Raw genomic sequence first — 21,227 nt, 5'->3', positions numbered from 1 at the left:
CTTTGTAGTGAGTATCAGCTTTAGAAAAACCCATGAGCGTGTTTATGTGACATCACTGATCTTTAATTAGCTACTCAGGCAGGTTTGAGTCATGCTGCAGAAATGTGAGCCATGCAGTTATGCTTAAACCAAATTACAGAACATATTTTTTTAGCCTGTGATATTTAAGAATGTGTTACATAATTGTGCTTGGAGTGAAGAAAAAAATACTTTGTATGTATGATAAACAGAGAAAAACACAAGGGCCTTTGTGAGTATTTCCACTTTTATAACACCGTGTCAAATTAGCTAGTCGGTTTAGGCTAATCTCTCAATATAAGCTTTATTCTCATAAATCTGAATTCGTTCCCCTGGCATTTCTTAAAGTCTCTTGCAGCTGAGTGGAGAACTCAGTTCTTGGTGATGAAATTTGTATTAGACTGCAAACATGACTGGCATGTTGAAGAAATTTTACCACATAGTTGCTTTCAGCTGGTATATCTTTGTCCTTCAGTCTTTTTATGCAAAACGAAATTCAGATATACCACCTGGGATGTTTCTCTATGGCGGACCCTGGAAATACCTCACGTTTTTAAACCTGGTAAGCTGCCACCCTTGTGAGGACACTTTCAAAATTGTTCTGATTTACGAACAACCTCCAGTGTTGTGTCTATGTTTCATTTCTCAGGTCTTACAGATAGTGTTTTTTGGACTGGCATCTGTGAATGACCTTCAGCCGGTGTGGAAAGGCTCCAAAATGTCACTTCTCTGCCTCTGCAAGGACTTGCTCTTTTCTGTCTTTGCGTTTCCTGTGGGAATGGTTAGTTTGGATATTACTTGTTAGCCTGAATTTTTGTTTACAGGTGAAAACAGGTGCCAAAACAGATGTAGGCAACTAAATAGTACTGTTTCGTGTATTTAATATGCTTCACGTGCCAGTCATCTAGAGATTAGATTAGTATACACTCAGAAAAAAAGGTCAATTTACCCATATAAGATACATATTAGTACCTTAATTAGCCTAATATCTATCGAGCAAAAATTTCTACTTTAAGTCTACATTTTAGTAGTCAAAGTGTACCGCCTCAGTTACAGATTTTGTACCTTTTTCCCCTGAGTGTAGAGCAGTTCAGGGGTCTGAACAAGTGTTGCTCAGTATTGTTGTCAGGAGGATCATTATTCCTATTATGTTTTCCGATTTAAAATAGAATAGACCTAACCATAAATGGTCAAATCTAATTTGTATGCTCAAATTAAATTCAATATGAAGTACTGTGGCCACACTTAAAGGTCTTTAAATGAATACCATAGCGTTGCCATGGTACTCCAATGCTGATTTTTTTGTTAATAACTACAGCAATAAAAAGAAATTGGATATTTCAAGAATCAAAGATAAGTAGATCTAAATCGTCACTTGCTGTTGTTGAATAGAGTCAATCAGAACCCATTAAATGCTGCTTCTAGATGGACAATTTAGGCATTTGGATTTAACAGAAATGCATAGAAATGTAAACAATGAATGTCTACTGGTAGTTAATGGTAATAACACTTTTTATTGCATAGGAATTCATAAGATTGAATACATATCAGTTCTTCAAGCTTTAATAAGTAGTTACTTTACAGTTGTGTGCATCTTATTATTATTATTATTTATTGATTTATTTCAATTGTTTTAAGTTTGTAGTTCTGCTGTTTTGGCTGATTTTTGCCTATGATCGACAACTGGTCTATCCAGCTTCGATGGACAGCCTCTTCCCTCCATGGATGAATCATGCTATGGTTTGTTCTCTATAATGTATAATGCATTTTTAGAAATGTCAATGAAATAATCCTCCTTCACAATTAAATTGACCTTTTGATTCATAGACTGACTAATACCGATGACTTTGTATGCTTGCCTCATAGCACACTCTTGTTCTCCCAATCGTGTTTGGTGAGATCCTGGTGGAGCCACATATCTATCCTAAAACCAAGAATGGTTTGGCTGCTTTGGGGTTTGTTAGTCTTGCTTACTTAGGATGGTGAGTTATGATTATGTGGGTGACTAGTTATGAAAATATTTGCCAACAACACTAATACATATTCTCCCTCTCTTTTAGGGTGGCTTGGGTGTATCTAACAGTGGGAATCTGGGTTTACCCTATACTGGGGCTGTTCAGCAGCTCAGGATTGACCGTCTTCTTCTTTTTTAACATGCTTGTGCTGGCGCTGCTGTACTTACTGGGACAAACTTTGAACCGTAAAGTTTGGGGTGAGAAAAGAGCACAATCATATTTCTGAGTTTTATTTTCATTATATATTTTTATCTATTGGAATCTTTGTGAGAAATATTGTGGCAGCTACAGTATATAAATACTTAACCAATACCAATTTACTCATTAATATTTCCTTTTACTCTCCCAGGGTAAGAACATCCAAAATTTACAAGAACATGATGACACATGATTCTGCTCTGGTGAACTGGCCTTATGAATATCTGATATGAACCAAGTGATCTGAGTGGAGTCAGTGCAGATGTCTGATGCTGCTCATTTCTAATAAGTACACTTGCATTATCATAGTTTTGTATGTTTTTTTTATGCTTATGCTAATGTAAATTTGAAACTACAATATGTATCTGATGTTATAGACATTTCTGGGAACTTGCAGTGATAATAAAGCTAGTGTCCTCTAACATTTATTGAACAAGTTGAGACAAAAACTGCATAAGTGGTAATAAATACTCTAGTAAAAAGTAATATATTTATTTCATTCTAAGTATAGTTCAAATCTATTAACATATTTACTGACATGCTCAAGACTCACTAATATAAAAACGATAATTAAACTTTATTTGGAGTACTTCTGCACAATGCACATTTCTAAGCCTAAAATGTGTTTTAATGTCACTGTTGATGAGGATTGTATGATTTTTGAATAATATCAGTCTTTAAATGCAAGATGTTTAAAGTGTGCCTAAAGTATACTTGCAATAGTTCCACTTTAGCCCAATCAGTGTATCTTCAGTTGGAATTTAGCTGTACTTCCACCCAATTAAAGTGCATTAAGTACAAATTTAGTTGTTAGTTGTTCCAATTTAGCAGACTTTAAGTATAGCAGTTTAGTAAAGGTGCAACTGCAGGGTATTTTTTAAAAGCATATAAATATGTAAATGTATTTGTTGTATACTCAGAATGAAATAAATGCACAAAAAAAATATTTTTCACTAAGGTAGCTGTTTTATGAATTTGTATAAAACTCAACATGACTTTGTTAAACTGTTTATACATTATAGCTTCATGTCTTAAATAGTATTGCTTCAGTACATTTCAGATCTGTGTTGGGAAACTTTGAATTTGGGTTAAAGATGCCAAATATTTTCTGTACACTGTGCATGTAGGAATATGTTTAATGCATGCTGATCCAAATGTTAGAAACATTCTCTACCCTAGAGAATGTTTGTTCCTCTTCATGGGAATTGGTGCTAGCATCATATAATTTCTTCTTTGTCCATTTCACCGGAGTCTATCAGAACAGATGATCCAGATGTTTTGGATGTGATTTCATGAGAAAGTGCTTCACAGTCTTTGATTTGGGAGGACAACAGTCTTTGCCATGTCACATGTTTCCTTGAATAACCCGAAGAAAAAAAAAAGCGGTCAGGTTTCCTTTATCAGGGTTAATGATCAGGAAACTCATAATCATCCGGATGACTTTTCCCCTCTCAGGTTGAACTTCCTCGCAGATCTCTGTATTCTTTTATATGTTGCAGAGTGTTTGGATCTGCATCCACCAGCCCAACAGAGAGGAGTCTAATGATGAGGTGAACTTCCTTATCATTCATTCTCCACTGCAGGAAAACAATCAGATATGAATGTGTATCCTTCAGTCAGCAGTAAGAGAACGAGAGAGATTTTTAGATATATAGCCAACTACCTTGTTTATGTAAAGTATATTTTTTTCTTGGAAAGCATTTCCAACTTTGGCATGTATCTGTTTTGAAGACAACACAGTAAATAAACATGTAAGACAACATTCAAACCGCTTTTGAGCAAAACAGCAGTATTAAAACATTCAATTTATCCACCTTCCTGTTCTGAACTGATGATTGTTCAAAAAGCTACTGAATTTATTGCTTTAATGCAGTTCCAAGACGCTCAAGAATGACTCTTCTCGAACTGCAAACAGTACAAAAACCAAACTAACACATAACATCAGCCTTATGTAAGTGTTAACTCCCTCTCCACCTGCTTTTGTCATATTTCTCCTCTGACTAGTTCTGCGCCGCCTGCTTCTCCTAACAATAGATGTAAAAGCAAGATAATTGTGTATAATTTGCTGCTGACCATTACATCCAGATTAACCAGTTTTGAAAACATTTTTAAACATTTCCTCTCACCTGACTCAGACCACGTGACATGCACTGGATGATGACAATTAGCCCCAAAGCAATCTGTAGAAAGAAACATTTAATGAAGAATTCAGAAAAAGCTGTTTGCAAAAAAAATCCAAATGAAAGAAAAATGCATACGTGAAAGAGAAACTATACAAATGACACACTCTAGACAGGAATATTTAAGATTTTATTTATTTATTTATCGTAAATGATTTTAAAAGAAGTCTCATGCTCCCCAAGGCTGCATTTATTTAATCAAAAATACAATAAAAACAGTATATTGTTACAAATTAAAAGAACCGTTTTTTGTTAATATAATTTAAAATGTGTGTGTGTGTGTGTATATATATATATTTAAATATATACATATATATATATATATATTAGTGCTGTCAAACGATTAATCGCATACAAAATAAAAGTTTTTGTTTACATAATATATGTGTGTACTGTATATATTTATTATGTATATAAAAATACAAATACATTTAGAACATATTTACATATATTTACATGTTATATATTTATATTCAGATAATTTATATTATATAGAAATGTATTTAATATATAAACAACATTTTTCTTAATATATACATGCATGTGAAAGTGAAAGATTTGTGGCTGATAGATCTGGTGTTTCCTAAAATACTGCATGTATATTTAATAGTTTTTTTGTTTGTTTATATATATCACACACCAAACACAAGCATTAAAACATGGTAATAATGCAAAAATCTGGTAAACTTACCCCGACAATGTACAACATGAGTGTTTCTTTGTGTGTTCCTGTTGCGTGTGTTTGTCTCTGTTCAGTGCTGTGATTTATAAGAAGCTGAAAGGCCATCATGTGAACAGAACCAGATGTGCAGGTTTAACACGTATGTCAAAACCAAAGCTAACAATGCCGGACAATCATGAGCTTTCCACACACACTGACAGCTGGAATATCACACTGACGTACAGTCCTGTGACACAATTCTGGACTATTGACGTTTTTTTAGAGCAACAATTAGACCCTAGTGTTTTTTTAGTAAAGAGGGTTTCATCAGAGGTAATGGCACACGTGAAGTCTTTCATTCATGTGATCAAAAAGACTGAGAGGTGCCGCACAACATTATACTTCAAGCTTCACAAACCAATCAACAAAGAACTGTCTCCTTATCGTTGTTTCATTATGTTACACAATTCTGTAGGTTCTTCAGATCAGAATATAAAGCAGTTGTTTGTCTGTGTTTCAAACTTTCAAAACCAAAATACAGAGCAAACACTTTACTGTAAAAAAAAAAACTTTTTTTAAAATGCTTCAGATTTTTTCTAGATTATTAAAGTGTTTTTTTCTTGTAGAAAAACAGGTCTTAGCAGGGGTTTCCTCATGCTGCTTTTTTTTGTTCAGAAGAAAAGTGAACGAGATAATATATACAGTGTTGGAAAGGTTACTTTGGAAATGTAATAGGTTACAGATGACAAGTTAAAGTTACACTATCTAAAATGTAATAAGTAGTGTAACTATTTCAGTTACTTTATTAAAGTAAGCAGCACGACTGATCTTCAACGAGCCCAAAAGAGCGCATGTTACACCTCTCTTCATCTCCTTGCACTGGCTACCAGTGGCAGCTCGCATCCAGTTCAAGTCACTGATGCTTGCGTACAGATCTACCACAGGCTCTGCACCCTCCTACTTCCACTCACTATTACGAACCTACATCCCCTCCAGAAGTTTGAGATCTGCTAGTGAGCGACGCCTTGTGGTACCATCACAGAGAGGCTCAAAATCACTCTCCAGAACATTCTCGTTCACCATTCCTGGCTGGTGGAATAATCTTCCCACCCCTATCCGGAACGCCGGATCTCTGTCAATCTTCAAGCAACAACTGAAAACTCATCTCTTTCGGCAGTACTTGACTTCATCCTAAACTCAAAAAAAAAAAAAAAAACTTTCCCTCTATCTTTCTCTCCACCTACTAGCTTGTACTTATTTGAACAATGACTGAGACTTGGTGTTACGAGCACTTCCTCTGTCTGACTGCCTCTTCAAGATGAATCGCTTTTTGTATTCCCCAATTGTAAGTTGCTTTGGATAAAAGCGTCTGCCAAATGACTAAATGTAATGTAAATGTAAAGTAATGTACATTGATTACATTCGATTTTTTTTTAATTACCGTTCTAAATGTCTAATGTTTTCAACTGTTAATCATTGATGTAAACCAGACAGGGTTGCACCTCAACACTGTCAGACTTTTGAAATCTTTCATCACATGAATTAAGATTATAATCATTTAATTTTAAAACACAGCCCCCACAAAATCAGACTTACTTAAAGATCATTTTGAGGTTAAATACAGGAAATAGTTTAGTAGTTGCAATATTGTTTTTGAAATCAAATCTTTGCATAGTTATGACAGGAAACACTGCAATGGCTTGGAAGAAACAGTTGATCTTAAAAATAAAGCATATATATAAACCCAAATAGAAGATAAAACTGTCAAATAAGCATGTGTCTTGTGTACTAAACTCCTGAAACATTGGTGTCTCATATTTTAGAGCAGTCACTGCAATTTATAAAATAAATCAGTTAAATCTGTATGTGGGTGTAGGGGTCATCGGATGCTAAATTCACTTTACAAGTTGTTTGAACACACACAATTGTGTGTTGGAAGTTTGTGTACACATCCATCCTATAATGATAAAAGTCACTCTATTTTAAAATCCCCTTTCTCAAATCAGGCTGTTCTGAGAGCCCTGTCAGAATTATGTAGTTCTGTACAGACCCCTCCCACGAGAGTTGATTGACAAGACCTTAGACCCGCCCTGAGTGATCTGAGAGCTCTCTGCCTCCGGTGCAGGGGAAGACAAGATGTCTCAGATTAAGCGATTGAAGTGTTTAGTTGTTGGATGTAATAATGAATATAGCAGTCATCATTTACCAGGACATCTGAGCTGCTGAAGACGCAGAGGATTAACGTTACTTTCATTTTGAAGTGAATGCGCCGATCCCCGATCTACCTAAATGCGTCTATGTTCGCCTGAATCATTTGTGATCCAGCTTTATCTACAGAAGAAGTGAATATGAGGGGTTTTGTGAATCTTTGCAAATCGCCTTTCCTAATAATGTGCTAGATAAACAGTTTCACGGCTGAAGTTTAGTATGCTCCATAGATATATATACCTAGATGCCTCATTATGGACTGTTTCTATGGACCGCAATAATGGCGTAAGCCATCCGCCATTTTTGGAACGGTCTGCGATTCTTTCAGCAGATTGACTGTGTGCGTCTACAACAGCAAGTTATAAGCTTGTATATCTTTGAATATTCATTGATTATTATGGTGAATGCGAGATGGCTGACGCGTCAACGTATCTGGAGCGGTCGAATAGGAAATCTACACATATCTATGGTCTGCTCTTCACTCCACGGAAGAGAGGGGCGGAGTCAGCATAGCTCATTAGCATTTAAAGCAACATGGACTAGAACAGCGTGCTGAAAACAGAGCTGATTTTGACACGGGTGTGACTCACTCGTCCTGAAAAGTGAAGCTGCGGGCTCTTTGATTGCCCCCTGGTGGCTGGCTGCAGTACAGGTTATAAACCCCGCCCTCTCCATGTAAACGAATGGGACTTCAGTCAAAAAAAATAAAAATAAATTACACTTCCAATACAATTTTCCGAAATATGGTTTTGGTCATTTAAGGTTGTTGTTATCACGCTGATATATGTCCAATTGTTTGTTTTTGTGATAAGTTTGATTTTAGCTAATAATTTGATGCTATAAGTGAAGTGAAGTGACATTCAGCCAAGTATGGTGACCCATACTCGGAATTCGTGCTCTGCATTTAACCCATCCAACGTGCACACACACAGCAGTGAACACACACACACCGTGAACACACACCCGGAGCAGTGGGCAGCCATTTTATGCTGCAGCGCCCGGGGAGCAGTTGGGGGTTCGGTTACTGTGATCTTGGTAATGATACAGATGGACAGACTTTAGACCAATAAAACCAGTATCTGCCTCTGAACTGGAACAGTGCTTAATGCTTTCACACACACACACACACACACATACACACACATACACACACACAAAGGAATGTTGTCATGACAACAGAGCATTTGGTCTAAAACCATTTAGAGCATGTTAAATTCATTTTTAGAAACTGATGTGGAATAAATGTAGAAAACCTGCAACATTAAGACGTGAATGAAGAGTTAAAAGGCAAATGGTTTATAAGAGGGTGCAATACAATAACAAATAGTGCACTGATGAAGAATGCACATTTATTTTTTCCACATGCATCAATATAATTAATAATCTGAAAGTGCAAATCTCCATCAATAGCACACTGCCAATCTGAAGAACCCATGACATTTGATGTGGACAGTATTGAATATTATTTGTTTTTTGGCATCAAGCCATCATGGTACTCAATGCTTCTTGTTTTTGAATATATAGCAAATCTGAATATATAAAAAATAGCCTAGTCTTTAAAATAAAGTTTAAAATTATAAAATAATGAGGCCAGTCAGTTATCACCTAACAGGTGAAGATTTCTGCCATATATAAAGCTTCACATAATGAGGTGATGACTTGCAAATTTGTCTAGTTCCTTACATAAAACAGTCATTTTTAGCAGTGTGTGTTAATACTGTGTGTTTCAGTGTGACTATGGCCGTCAAATCTCACCAGCTAGATGAACATACTCTGGGTCACCATCAGAGGGAGGCAAAACAGAGAGAGAAACCACATCAACCATGGGCTGCGTTTCCCGAAAGCAACTAGGGTAAATTCCGTCGTTGGCTAACGATGCTTTTGGGAAACGTACCCCAGACCAGTTACAAAAAAAAAACTACAACTGTGTTTTTTATTTTTTTAATTTTTTTATATGTCTTCATTTTGTTCATTTAAAGCCTGCTTTGTTTGTAATTTTTTTTATTTTCATTAATAATAATAATTTTTAAAAAGTTACAAAAAAACTATGGTAGAAACTCATCCAGGTTCAACCGCAATACGTTCACATCCGATAATGACATCAAATGTAGGGAATATCCAATGAGCTATTGTCTTATTTCAGTTTATATACAATGAGCGTGTATACGAATTGGCATATACATTTCCACGTTAATCGAAATTTTGTAATTATAGCCTTTTTAAAGGGGAAGAAAAGCACGGACACAAGGTGTAATTTCTTAAATAAATAAATATACATACAAAAATATTTTTTGTTCAATTTGTCATATAAGTTGTCTAAAAGTTTTCTCAACAGATTCTTTTTCTCAAGTCGATGCTTGTCTTTGTGCAAGTGTGTAATTTTCCATGAAGTGGTCATACTATCATCACTTACGAGGAACTCAGTGTTACAGGATTGAAATTATTTTATTCAATATCTCAAATACGAATTTGCAATAATTACAGATGCAAAATAAATGTTTCCCACTCAACATGATAAAATATTTATACTGAAAACTTGTTTCCGGAGCATATTTTTCTTGTCCTGTGCGCGTCATTTTTGAAAAGCGCGTTGTGATTGGTCAGCTGGAGCCCATGTAACCAATCACAGCGCGCCTACCATGGAGGAAGGAATAAATGCAAGATGGCTCCTCATATAAAACCAGCCGCCTGGCTTCTCTTTTGTGATCAACAAAATTATTTCCCCCCGTTTATTCGATTAAAATACCGTTTTCGGGGAAGTGCCGAGGGCTAAATCAATCTGTACGCTGGCGTAGGTGTTACTCGGCGTCTTCGGGCGCTGTGGGGTATATTTAATAAGCGAGCAGACCGATTTTGAGGCAGATCGGGCCTGAACCGAACCCCGCGCCCGGATCCAAACCCGAGCTGCTCATATGGCTGTTTCAAGGTGAGTCTGTGGATAAAGGTTGATTTGCCAAAGGCAAATGTGTCTCCACAGTTGAAATTTCTCATTCTTAATAACTTACTTTTGTTATATAACGTTACATTACAGGTCAAGTGTATGTCTCTCGAGCTCTTTCTAACGGTCAGTGTTTTTAAATAAATAACGTAACGTTAACTCTTCACAACTGAAGCCTGCAGAAGCAGTATAACCTCAACAGACTGAGCTGTCAAATCTCATGCAGTACATCGTATATTAGCAGTGTTTTGTGTGACGTGCGTTATGAATCCAACAGTTTGTGGTCTGCCATAATGATTTTACTGTATGCTGGGAAATCTCCGGTTAATGTGAAAATCCGCGGGTGATTAGTGGACTAACCCCACGCTGTGTCATCCCTCTCTGGGCTGGGCACTGTCAGTAAAGACCGTTTTAACATCCTGACTCACTGAAGCTCATTTCTCCTAATCCATGTCTTCAGTTGATGCAGTAGATTGGCGTCTTATATAACAGGATGGTGTGAGGGAAGCTGCTAGTAGATATTATAAAATATTTTTTAGTATTTAAAATGTAGGCAAAGACCTAAATTAATGTGAGACCCTCATGGAAAGCATCTGTTTTTCATAAGTCGGGATGATCACGTGACCAGCTGTGTTATAATAAATGGTTCGTAAACAAATGTAATGCATCCAGACCATTAGATAAATATGCGTCCAGTGCCACTGGTGCTATTAGGAGGAAAGAAAACCCAGCTAAATGTAGCAGAAGCTTTATTTTGTATAGAGAAAAGTTTGTCATAATGAAACTTTATACTTTTTCATGAGATTTTATAAAGTAAATTTCACTACACACCAAAATTTTGCTAAATTTCAAGTCAGTCTTATTTGTACACCGCTTTTACGCATTGTTTAAAAAAAATGCTAATGATGATATTTTCTGTTTGCATATCTTCCAGATGTAGCTATATCTGTATAGGTTTGTATACTCATGCAAATTACATACATAATACTGTATGAAAGCAAATAAAGTTGGGTTTACTGTATATCCAACTTTACATGCATATTGCTTTGATGATAGTATAGTTTACTTTTTGTGACGATATAAACAAACAAGCAGTTTTACTTGCTAATTAGATGATTGCTTTGTGACTGTACTGTATGGGAAAGCTTCAGGTTTCCTTATTAGTATTTGGAGTATTTGTTAAATGATGAATTTATGTTTTTAAAAAAGACTGTCATATGACCCTTGCAGTGTGTGAAGAAATTTTGCATGCTCGAAGTCTAGTGTGACTGTGGCTTCAGTGATGATTTTATAACATTGTACAATTGTATCGCCAGTCAGATCTTCATTGTGTTAATTATAACATCCTGTCTCACTGTCTCCAGGTTGGAACGACTGTTTATCTTACTGGATACAGGTACGACTCCTGTTACCCGTAAAGCAGCTGCTCAGCAGTTGGGCGATATTGTTAAGCTTCACCCACACGAGCTTAATAACCTGCTATCAAAGGTGAGTGTACAGACTAGTAGAATATCTGATTTTTATTTTCTTTTTGACACATCAGACTCATCTAGTCGTTTGTAGTCTGAACAGCTAAAACACATTAAAGAACAACGTGATTGCATTTTTGTACTAGTAGCACCTGTTTGTATTTGTACAGGAAGATTGTTTCTTATCATGAAGCGTTCCAGAATGCATGCTTGCCATCTGTTATTCACAATGCTCTCATATGTGATGTGTGAAAAAATTTGTGAACTGCGTAGATACTCTTGAATGTAAAAAAAAAAAAGGATTTTGGCATCATGCTGATACTTTTATCATTACTATTGCAATGGTTGTAGATGCTGACTGACTGTCTGTCTGAACTAATGAGTTTAACTTGATTACTTGCAAAACAATTCAGAATTGAACCGAGATTTAGATGTGCAAAACTGAGCTCAAAGAATGGCTACACCCTCTTACAAAAATGCGATATGGTGGTTTCAGATGGTATTATCTTGGTAGTTTGAGATGCATGATATTTTACTGAATTATTCAGGTATTTACATTACATTTCCAAAAAACATGGTATTTTTTTTGTCCCCCCCTTCTTTTGGTGTCATACAATCCTATGTGCATTTTAGTGGTGCTGTAACACCCTCTTTTTGTCTTTTTTTTTTTATATATAAATGACTGGGTTAATGGTTTTAATTGTGAAAAGCCCATAAGATGCTACAGAGAAACTTTTTAGCATAATTATTGGGGTAAAGGTTTGGATGGTTACTTATTTTCCTAATGTTTTATACATTTGAACAAAGCTGCCCATTGCTGAATTTTAACTCTTTAGATTATTGATCTGTTTCCTTTCCTCTGGGCTCAATAGGTTTTAACATACTTGAGGAGTCCAAATTGGGATACACGAATCGCAGCGGGACAAGCTGTCGAAGCCATAGTGAGGAATATTCCAGAATGGAACCCAGCTCCAAAGCCAAAAGACGGTGATCTGAATAATCCCAGATTGCATTACTAGAGAACTTGATGTTTTGGGATTTGCTGTCTGATATTTACATAAAGGCACATTGTTGTGGTAACTAGTTGCGTAGATTATTATTTTTTTTGTGTTTGTGATTTTTATCAAGGCTGTTGAATGCAAATCAACACCAGTTTGATCCTTCAGTGGTAATGCCACATGGCACGTTATTTAATTTTTTTATTTATTAGTTTATTTAACAGGGACAATGCAGTATAACATTGCTACAATTTCAAGCAGCTGATGCTCCACATATAGGCTTCTAGCCAAAGGCTAATTTACAGCCCCAGTCCCTGGTTAGGCTTTTTTTAACAACAGCAAAACAATAATCGCACAAAAATGAAAAATAAAAAGCTGAGACTGTGTACGACCATCAGTGTTTACAAACCTGCTTTTGTTGAACCACTTTTTAAAATTTCTTTGTAAAATGTTCAACTCTTAACAGTTAACAGCTAACAAGTCTTAAGCGTCTATCTAATGATTGTCTTGAGCAGAGAAATTGCTCTAATGCATGTTGTCTTTCTCAGAGGTGCGTGCAGAAGATATGTCTCCAGAGGACATCTCCTCAGACAGGCTGAGTTTCTACAGGTTTGATATCTCCCGTCTGCTCAAGCACGGAGCGTCGCTGCTCGGCTCTGCAGGTGCTGAATTTGAGCTGCAAGATGACAAGTCAGGTAGGGTTATATCTCTCATATGTGTGTGTTAACACTACAGATTTGTAACATTCATGCTGTTATTACACTTGTTTGTACTTGGGGTTTGAGGTGTGTTCAATTTCTCAACATTAACTTGTCCTGCACCTTTTGTACCACAGACGTATATTATCTTAAATGCAACTAGGACTAATTCATTGTTGCCTATGAGCAGAAAATGTTTATAACTCTACATGAAAAAGAAATTTGTATGATTGGATACGATTAAATTTGACGGTAATAAGGAAATTAACAATTGCTCATTTGACATTCTTTGTTATAGAGGTGGATAAGAGGTGCAGGTGATAAGTATGCCTTTATTTGCATGTGAGTTTGGAAGAAATTTGAATAATAGTATGTTTGTCATCTCCATCTTTCCATGCACGCCTTGATTTTTCTATTTCATACTTGTGAATTATACCTCATTGAGGAGTGCTGTTACTTTTATATGCATGTGATTTTCATTTTTTTTTTTTTTTATGTGATGGATAGAAAAATGGGTGAGATTGATATTGAGAGACCAGAATATTATAGATTAGCGTTGAATTGGATTGCAGAGCAAACACCTAGAACACCCTTGTTGATGACTTTTGTTTTGCAATTCTTACTCATGATTGCATTCTGTTCTCAGGTGAGACGGATTCCAAAGAGCGTTTGGCCCGGCAGAGGAAACAGTTACAGAAGAAGTTGGGATTAGATATGGGTGCTGCGATCGGCATGGACACAGAGGAGCTTTTTAATGATGAGGACCTGGAGGACACTTGTGCTTCCAGTACCAACAGATCTCAGCCTGGTAAAAGCCTGGGCTGTCACTTCTCACGCAACCATTTGGTGAGTGGTGCTGGAATCTCTTACAAATGCCAAATGCTTCAGAAAGTTTACAGTTTTAAGGCTGGCGTTAGAGGAGATGGTGAACATGCATAAATTACTGCAACTATTGCTCAGCGCTGATACCAGGTGTAAAAGGGCCCTTACTGTATTAAAGTTCAGTTTTGTTCTCCTCTTCAGCCTGCTGCAGAGCTCATAGATTCAGAGTTTCGTCCAGGCATGAGCAATCGACAGAAAAACAAAGCCAAGAGGATGGCAAAACTTGTGGCAAAACACAGATCCAGAGACGCGGATCCAAATGAGAAGAGGTAGAGATTTCATGCCAATCAATTTATATTTATTTCTAAGCTTTTATTGCTTGATTTTAAGCAAAGACTATTGAAATACAATGACTGTTCACTCCTATACTTATGAATGGGAGAAACTGCAATGCACACTATGGCGGAATAGTCCTGCCTTCTAAATGAAAGAGCCAATCGGTGATTGGTAAAGTCATTGTGTTACTGCAGCGGCCGTTAGAAGCTCTGGTTCCAATAGAGACCTGAGGCTGGACCAGCCGATGCGCATGCGCAGTCATAAGCGCGTTGTAACGGCGCACGCGCATTGGCAGGTCTAGCCTGAAATTTATATATTTTTTAACGATATTTGAGCATAAGAAACAACATTGATGGGGCAGTTAATTTCAGATTTTGTTGCTGATTTGAAAGATGTAATTTAATTGCGACTTCAGTGAGCAGTTTTGATTAATTTGATTTTATTGATTTAGATAGGACTTGGTCTTGTTTGAGCTGCCCGGAGGCGTTGCAAATATGGCCACAGAGTGAACAGACTTTCCTTGAAAGGGACTTTGTTTTAAGTTAATATGAAATCAAAATTGACATTTAAACCTTAAAGACCTAGAACATTTTTGGGGCACCTGACATGCCTGCACTTTACTTTGTTTTTGTCAGACTTATTCTAGCAGTCAGCATCAAGTGCCATATATTATTATAAATAGGAGAACTTAAAGTTTCAGTCTAGCTAATTTAAAGTCTCAATTTTCCTTCAGTTTTTTCTAAGAATGAATGAATTTCCAGAATTTTAAGAAAAACGCAAGCAACAATTGGGTGTTTTTTACTGTGTACTAAAACAGAAACCCCTGAAGTTTGGATTTTTTGTATCTGGGTGATTTACAAATAAGATTGTCTGCATATAACATTCCCCAAGCAAGTTATAGCCATTTATTGCAATATTGTTATAGGCACTTTTCAGTGAAAAGCAGGTCTATTTAGTTTACTAACAATATAGATGTGTCCAAAAACATTTAGGGAGTAAAGAAAATGAAAACAGTGTTATGTAATAACAAAGTAGAAAAGTCACAGTAAAAAATACTACTTTTTTTTTCTCCAGAGAAATATATTTTCAATCTGAGTATGAACAATAAACACAAACCGTGCAGCTAATAGTGGAAACAATTGCATAAATAAATTTTCTTCTGCAACAAAAATACAAACACAAAATGAGTGAGAAATATACAAAAAATAGTGCAAATGATCTTTATGAACTATATAAGAATTATTTACATAATAATGGTTGGATCGATCCGCTGGCTGCGCTCTGCGTTGGAATCGATTTACCGGGACATCGCCTAGCGACGACGCAAAGACAAATTCCAGTGCTTTATCCGATATATACCGCTGTTTCATCCTTGTTTTTGGTTCGTTTTATGTCAAAGTACTCTGTCTTGAGTTTTTCTGTGCTCTTTCAGAGAGTTCTCTCATGCAAATGTTATTGTGTTTGCTTTCATGCACGGACGACAGACTTTACTTTTCACTTTGTAAAAACTTGCTAAATGGTGGTTCAAAAGCCCAAAACCTAAGTTTATTGGTTGAATATGTGACGGTTTGAACCAAGCTGGGCACGGCGGTGGGACTAAGCGTCAACAATTGTTCCTGTTTGGCTCAGAGCAACGAAATGCATTGATGACATAATCACGTACACTACAGAGCCGTATTCAGATAGGATTAGCGGTTCAAAAGTTATTAAACATTTAAGAATAATAGATATTTTTAGCTGTGGGTGGTTGTCTCGGTCTTTGAGGGTTAACTTATATTTATAAGTTATTTTGGGTATATTGACTTTCATAATTGTTTAACAGCCAGGGACGTTTTATTTTACAGCATTTTAAAGATAACAACCAAGCAACTTTATTGATCTAAACTGTTTTTTTTGGTTTTTCTCTTTTCCCCTGTTTTTATATAGAAAACACTGTCACACAAAGTTGATTATTCTTGTGCAAAAACACGTAAAACAATCTATGCTGAGGGTTTAAGGTCACTCCGCAGTGTTGCATTTACACAAAGCAAATCGCTTCTGATACTGGGTTATCATACCTGCTGTTTCTGTTAGTGGGTGAAAGTAAACCGCTTTTATGCTTTTCACAGCCACCTTCACTTTTCAAAGGTTTGCACTCCTAGAGATGCATTGAAAATCATTTTCGGAATCAGATCGTGATGTGCCTGAAGACTCCCTGCCCTAGAAACAGTGTTTCATGTTGAAGATAATGACTGTTTATGGGGGTGTGGGCGGTCAGTCTGACCAGTGCTCTTATGTTTCCTTGCCACAGCAATGACAGTTTTGAGGGAGAGCCAGAGGAGAAGCGCCGGAAAACCACAAATGTAGTCATTGAGCAGCCAGCAACCGACAGCAAAGTCTTAATTGATAATGTTCCTGATAACTCCAGTTTATTTGAGGAGGTGTGACACATGCACACATGCTTGTTTTTTCTTCCACACATTGAGCTGTTGACTTTCAACTGTCAGCTCTGTCAACTGTCTGTCTGACTTATATATATATATATATATATATATATATATATATATGATTTGTTTTTTTGTTTTTTTTCTCCACAGACTCAGGAATGGCCCCTGGAAAGCTTCTGTGATGAACTGTGCAATGACCTCTTCAACCCCTCGTGGGAGGTACTGAAAAACACATTAAATAGAACTAAGCAATTATAACTAAAATTCGGTAAAAAAAATCGTTTACAAAACGTGTTCGCTCTAAAATGGCTGCAAGACAAGGAGGGGGTCATGCAACTAATCTAATCATTCAGTGCTTAGGAAAATTAATGACCCAATAAAAAGTTAATTAAAATATTGGCATATTCACAATGTTGCGTAACTTTTATATTGCCATCTAAATCATTGTGAATATATCATAAATGTTTAATATATCTCCCAGCTCTAGTTGAGACTGCACATTACCACAAATGGAGCAGTGAATTATCTGGCTGCCATGTCTGACAGTATTATTTTTAAAGTATTAAAAGTGTTTTTTATTACTATTAAAGTACATTATTTTGTTGACTTTTTTTGTATTGTCTATTCTCATTGAAATTTTTTGTTAATTTATGTGCTTTTGCATTGTATTTTGCATTTAGCTTTATTTTTATTTTGGTTTAGTTTTTTTTTATTTTAGTACTTAAACTTTTACTTAAACAGTTAGTTGCTTAATTTAAGATTGTTTTTTTTTTTATCAAATATTTATATTTGAGCTTTTTTCAATTAAAGTTGTTGTTATTTTTGGGCTTTTATGCCTCTATTTTTGATGAAAACAGTGACTACATTTACATGGACATCAATACTCTGATTTTAATACGATTAAGACAATACTCTGATTAAGAATCTACCATGTAGATTGAAATTTTTGCTTGCCTTAATCTGGCTAAAGTCATAATCGAAGTAAACGCAAATCGAATCAAGACGTGGAGTATTTACATTTTAATTGCATTATTGAAGTGCAATACGGACATGTACACAACGGTAATAGTTTAAGTTGTGTAGGACTTTTCACCGCATTTTGCGACCGGATACACACACGGCATTGGTCAACTGTTTGACGGCAAATAAAAAGGCTTCAGCGCCGCCGTTGTCGTCTGTATGCACGTACAAATAATTAACTGCACTTGAAGCTTTCATAAAATGAAAAATGAAACGCCCAAAACTGTATATGGCATCATCACGAAGGCGAACTGTTCATAAGTGAAATTCTGGAGGGGACGTCGGATGGCGTCGTGTAATGACGTAATGACGCATGCCATTAATTGATCGATGTACTATAACATGTAAAACGGGAACATGAAAGGATTATTATAAAAGCAATTCATGTAAACACCTTAATAATATTGTCTTATTCAGAATAAGGTAAATAATTAGCTTACTGATGTCCATGTAAACGTAGTCAGTGTTGACAGAACAGGAAAGCTTAAGACCGAGAGAGGGGAGTGGTGTCGGCAAAGGACCTCTGCTTCAGAATCGAATGTGGGTTGTCGGAGGTATAATTGCGCCACATGTTGGTGCACTAACCACAAGGCCATTAGAAAATAATTAATGGTTTCAATACTAATCCCTGCTGGTTGTGTGCTGTTTGAAACAAACCAGTTTACATTTACATGTGAACTGAAGCAATAAAAACTGTGCGTTTATAATGAAAGGAGTACTGGTTGGTCAGTGAGCTTTTGTTTGGTATTTTTAGATTCGTCACGGTGCCGGCAGGGGACTGAGGGAAGTGCTGAAGTGTCACGGTACTGGTGGAGGAAAGACTGTTGGCAGTACAGCAGAACAGGTGTTCACCAGCTCATTGGACATTATCATTGTCATTATCACAGTTTAAGTTCAGTGTTTGATGTTTGATTCCTTCTACATTCTCAGATGGAGCGACAACACCAGGAGTGGCTGGAGGATTTGGTCATCCGGCTTTTGTGCGTCTTTGCTCTTGACAGATTTGGAGATTTTGTGTCAGATGAGGTATGTCATCTTTTTCCCAACTTCTGAATTCTTTTGTATTAAAGTGCCCCTATTATGGGTTATGAAAGGTTCATGTTTTGGTAGTAGCCAACAACAGGTTGACAGGCATGCAAGGTCAAAAAGCACATTAATTTTCTTATATGCATTTATTTTTACCTTATTTGCTCAACGACTCCAAAACGATTCGCTCAATGGTTAATTTTTCCAAAACCCTCCTTTGCGTGACTCTAATCTGCGGTGATTGGTCGATTTCATTTAAAGTGGTCATCGGATGCCCATTTTACACAAGCTGATATGATTCTTTATGGTCTTAATGAAAGTTCTGTAGCATACTGTGGTTAAAATTTCTCAATGGTTGTGTAAAAAACTTCTTTACTCTGTCAAAATCAGCTCTGTTTTCAGCACGCTGATCTAGTCCATGTTGTTTTAAATGCTAGTGAGCGCTGCTGACCCCGCCCCTCTTTTCTTTGGAGTGATGAGCAGACCATAGATGTGTGTAGATTCAACCACTCCAGATACGATGACGCGTCAGCCATCTCGCATTCACAATAATTAATGAATATTCAAAGATATACAAGCATATAACTTGCTGTAGTAGAGGCACACAGTCAATGCACTGAAAGATTCGCAGGCTGTTCCAAAAATGGTGGATGGCTTGCGTATCATGGCCCATAGAAACAGTCCATAATGAGACATCTAGGTATATATATCTATGGAGCATACTAAACTTCAGCCGCGAAACTGGCTAACTAGCACATCATTAGGAAAGGCGATTTGCAAAGATTCATAAAAACCCTTATACTCACTTCTGTAGATAAAGCTGGATCACAAATGATTCAGGCAAACATTTATGTAGATCGGGGATCGGCGCATTCACTTCAAAGCGAAAGTAACGTTAATCTTCTGCATCTTCAGCGGCTCAGATCTCGGGAGGAAATGACGACTGCTATATTCATTATTGCATCCTCCAACAAAACACTTCAATCGCTTAATCTGAGACATCTTGTCTTCCCCTGCACCGGAGTCAGTCATACTGTTTAAAACGGCTTACTCGGGGCGGGTCTAAGGTAAGACGTCCTTATCAACCAACTATCGTAGAGTGGTCTGTACAGAACTACGTCATTCTGACAGGGCTCTCGGAACAGCCTGATTTGAGAGAGGAGATTTTAAAATGGGGATTTAAAAAAAAAAAAAAACACTGGGTGGATTTGTATCGTTATAGGATGGATGTGTACACACACTTCCAACACACATTTTTGTTAAAAAAAACTTGTGAATTTTGCATCAGATGACCCCTTTAAAGCAGTGTTTGTGATTGTGAGCAGTGCTGATTTGTATACAGCTATTACCGGGGAAACGGCTATTTTTAACGCCCCAAAATGCCACTAGTGGCAACAAGTGGGTGGGCAATATGCTAATCTTTCATTTTGATGTCAACATGAAACGGCTTAAGATTCGTTTTAAAAATGACTCGTTTCAATGATTCAGAGTCGATTCTTTCTTTTGAGAGAGAACTTTATACACGGTGCACTTTCAGATTTAACACTTTGCAGGATGTTTTCATTCACTTAGAGCTGTTACACACTGCATGAAAGGTCATTTTCAACAATCCATAATAGGGATCTTAGCATCTGTTGCCCCCTAGTTGTTAAACAAGACTGACGGTGTAAATGTGTTGGCGTCACTATTGAACTTTTTTTTTTTTTTTTTTTTTTTTTTTTGTATGTTAAAAATGGGCGTTATTTTTAATTAGCTTAAGCCTGTTTCTTCCTTTAACGAAAGACTATAAATATTTTTTGCATTTTATTTATTGCAAGGCTTTCATTTTCTTGGTCTCATCTTGAAGCATTTCTTTTTTCTTATCTTTCCAGGTGGTTGCACCTGTCAGAGAGACGTGTGCCCAGACTCTGGGTGTGGCCTTAAGGCACATGGAGAACAGTGGCGTTGCCATGACTGTCGACATTCTGCTCAAACTGCTAACTGAAGACCAGTGGGAGGTTCGACACGGAGGCCTGCTGGGCATCAAATACGCTCTTGCTGTCAGACAGGTGGAAAAGACTCAAATTCATATTGGCTGAGATTAGATGTGGGCGATATGGAAAAAATATCATATCATGATTTTTTTTTTGAGAAATTTCACGATTCTTTGTCATGTTGGTTTTACTATTTTGGTTTTACAAGTTGTCTGAGCATTACAGCCAAACTAGGAAGACG

General features: G+C 36.6%; 3 protein-coding genes across 4 annotated transcripts in view; 2 read left to right on the top strand and 1 right to left on the bottom strand.

The window, feature by feature from the left end:
- The first annotated feature begins 262 nt into the window (after positions 1 to 262).
- On the top strand, positions 263 to 3,989 carry LOC306882360 (androgen-dependent TFPI-regulating protein-like). Its single transcript, XM_079436913.1, has 6 exons — positions 263 to 580; positions 668 to 799; positions 1,657 to 1,758; positions 1,885 to 2,000; positions 2,079 to 2,230; positions 2,383 to 3,989. Exons 1-6 carry the CDS (start codon positions 428 to 430, stop codon positions 2,385 to 2,387), a joined length of 660 nt encoding a protein of 219 aa, XP_079293039.1. The 5' UTR covers positions 263 to 427; the 3' UTR covers positions 2,388 to 3,989.
- LOC306882361 (uncharacterized protein) lies at positions 2,249 to 5,201 on the bottom strand (the record flags this gene model as incomplete). Its single annotated transcript, XM_079436914.1, has 4 exons — positions 2,249 to 3,808; positions 3,895 to 3,951; positions 4,358 to 4,411; positions 5,103 to 5,201. The coding sequence occupies 4 exons, from the start codon at positions 5,199 to 5,201 to the stop codon at positions 3,683 to 3,685; spliced, it is 336 nt and encodes a 111-aa protein (XP_079293040.1). The 3' UTR covers positions 2,249 to 3,682.
- A 4,700-nt stretch (positions 5,202 to 9,901) lies between these two features.
- LOC306882654 (TATA-binding protein-associated factor 172-like) overlaps positions 9,902 to 21,227 on the top strand; it is a 31,849-nt gene continuing 20,523 nt past the window's right edge. Inside the window, exons 1-11 of one of the 2 annotated variants that reach the window (XM_079437453.1) lie at positions 9,902 to 10,206; positions 11,583 to 11,706; positions 12,560 to 12,674; positions 13,234 to 13,380; positions 14,030 to 14,229; positions 14,407 to 14,534; positions 16,832 to 16,961; positions 17,118 to 17,186; positions 18,742 to 18,831; positions 18,918 to 19,013; positions 20,885 to 21,061. In XM_079437453.1, coding sequence (XP_079293579.1) covers positions 10,193 to 10,206; positions 11,583 to 11,706; positions 12,560 to 12,674; positions 13,234 to 13,380; positions 14,030 to 14,229; positions 14,407 to 14,534; positions 16,832 to 16,961; positions 17,118 to 17,186; positions 18,742 to 18,831; positions 18,918 to 19,013; positions 20,885 to 21,061 — 1,290 coding nt within the window. In that variant the 5' untranslated portion in view covers positions 9,902 to 10,192. Of the gene's footprint in view, positions 10,207 to 11,582; positions 11,707 to 12,559; positions 12,764 to 13,233; positions 13,381 to 14,029; positions 14,230 to 14,406; positions 14,535 to 16,831; positions 16,962 to 17,117; positions 17,187 to 18,741; positions 18,832 to 18,917; positions 19,014 to 20,884; positions 21,062 to 21,227 lie in introns of both variants that reach the window. The other variant, XM_079437454.1, reaches the window with a different exon arrangement.

Source organism: Barbus barbus (genome assembly GCF_936440315.1).
Source record: "Barbus barbus genome assembly, chromosome: 16".
Taxonomy (NCBI): domain Eukaryota; kingdom Metazoa; phylum Chordata; class Actinopteri; order Cypriniformes; family Cyprinidae; genus Barbus; species Barbus barbus.
This window is presented reverse-complemented; position numbering and strand designations above follow the sequence as displayed.

What these genes read in the sequence shown, in the direction of transcription:
- LOC306882360 (XM_079436913.1), top strand. Translation starts at nt 428, where the DNA reads ATGACTGGCATGTTGAAGAAATTTTACCACATAGTTGCTTTCAGCTGG. An exon ending in ACCTCACGTTTTTAAACCTG is followed by an intron (nt 581 to 667) that starts GTAAGCTGCCAC and finishes TTCATTTCTCAG; the next exon opens with GTCTTACAGATAGTGTTTTT. An exon ending in AGTCTTGCTTACTTAGGATG is followed by an intron (nt 2,001 to 2,078) that starts GTGAGTTATGAT and finishes CCTCTCTTTTAG; the next exon opens with GGTGGCTTGGGTGTATCTAA.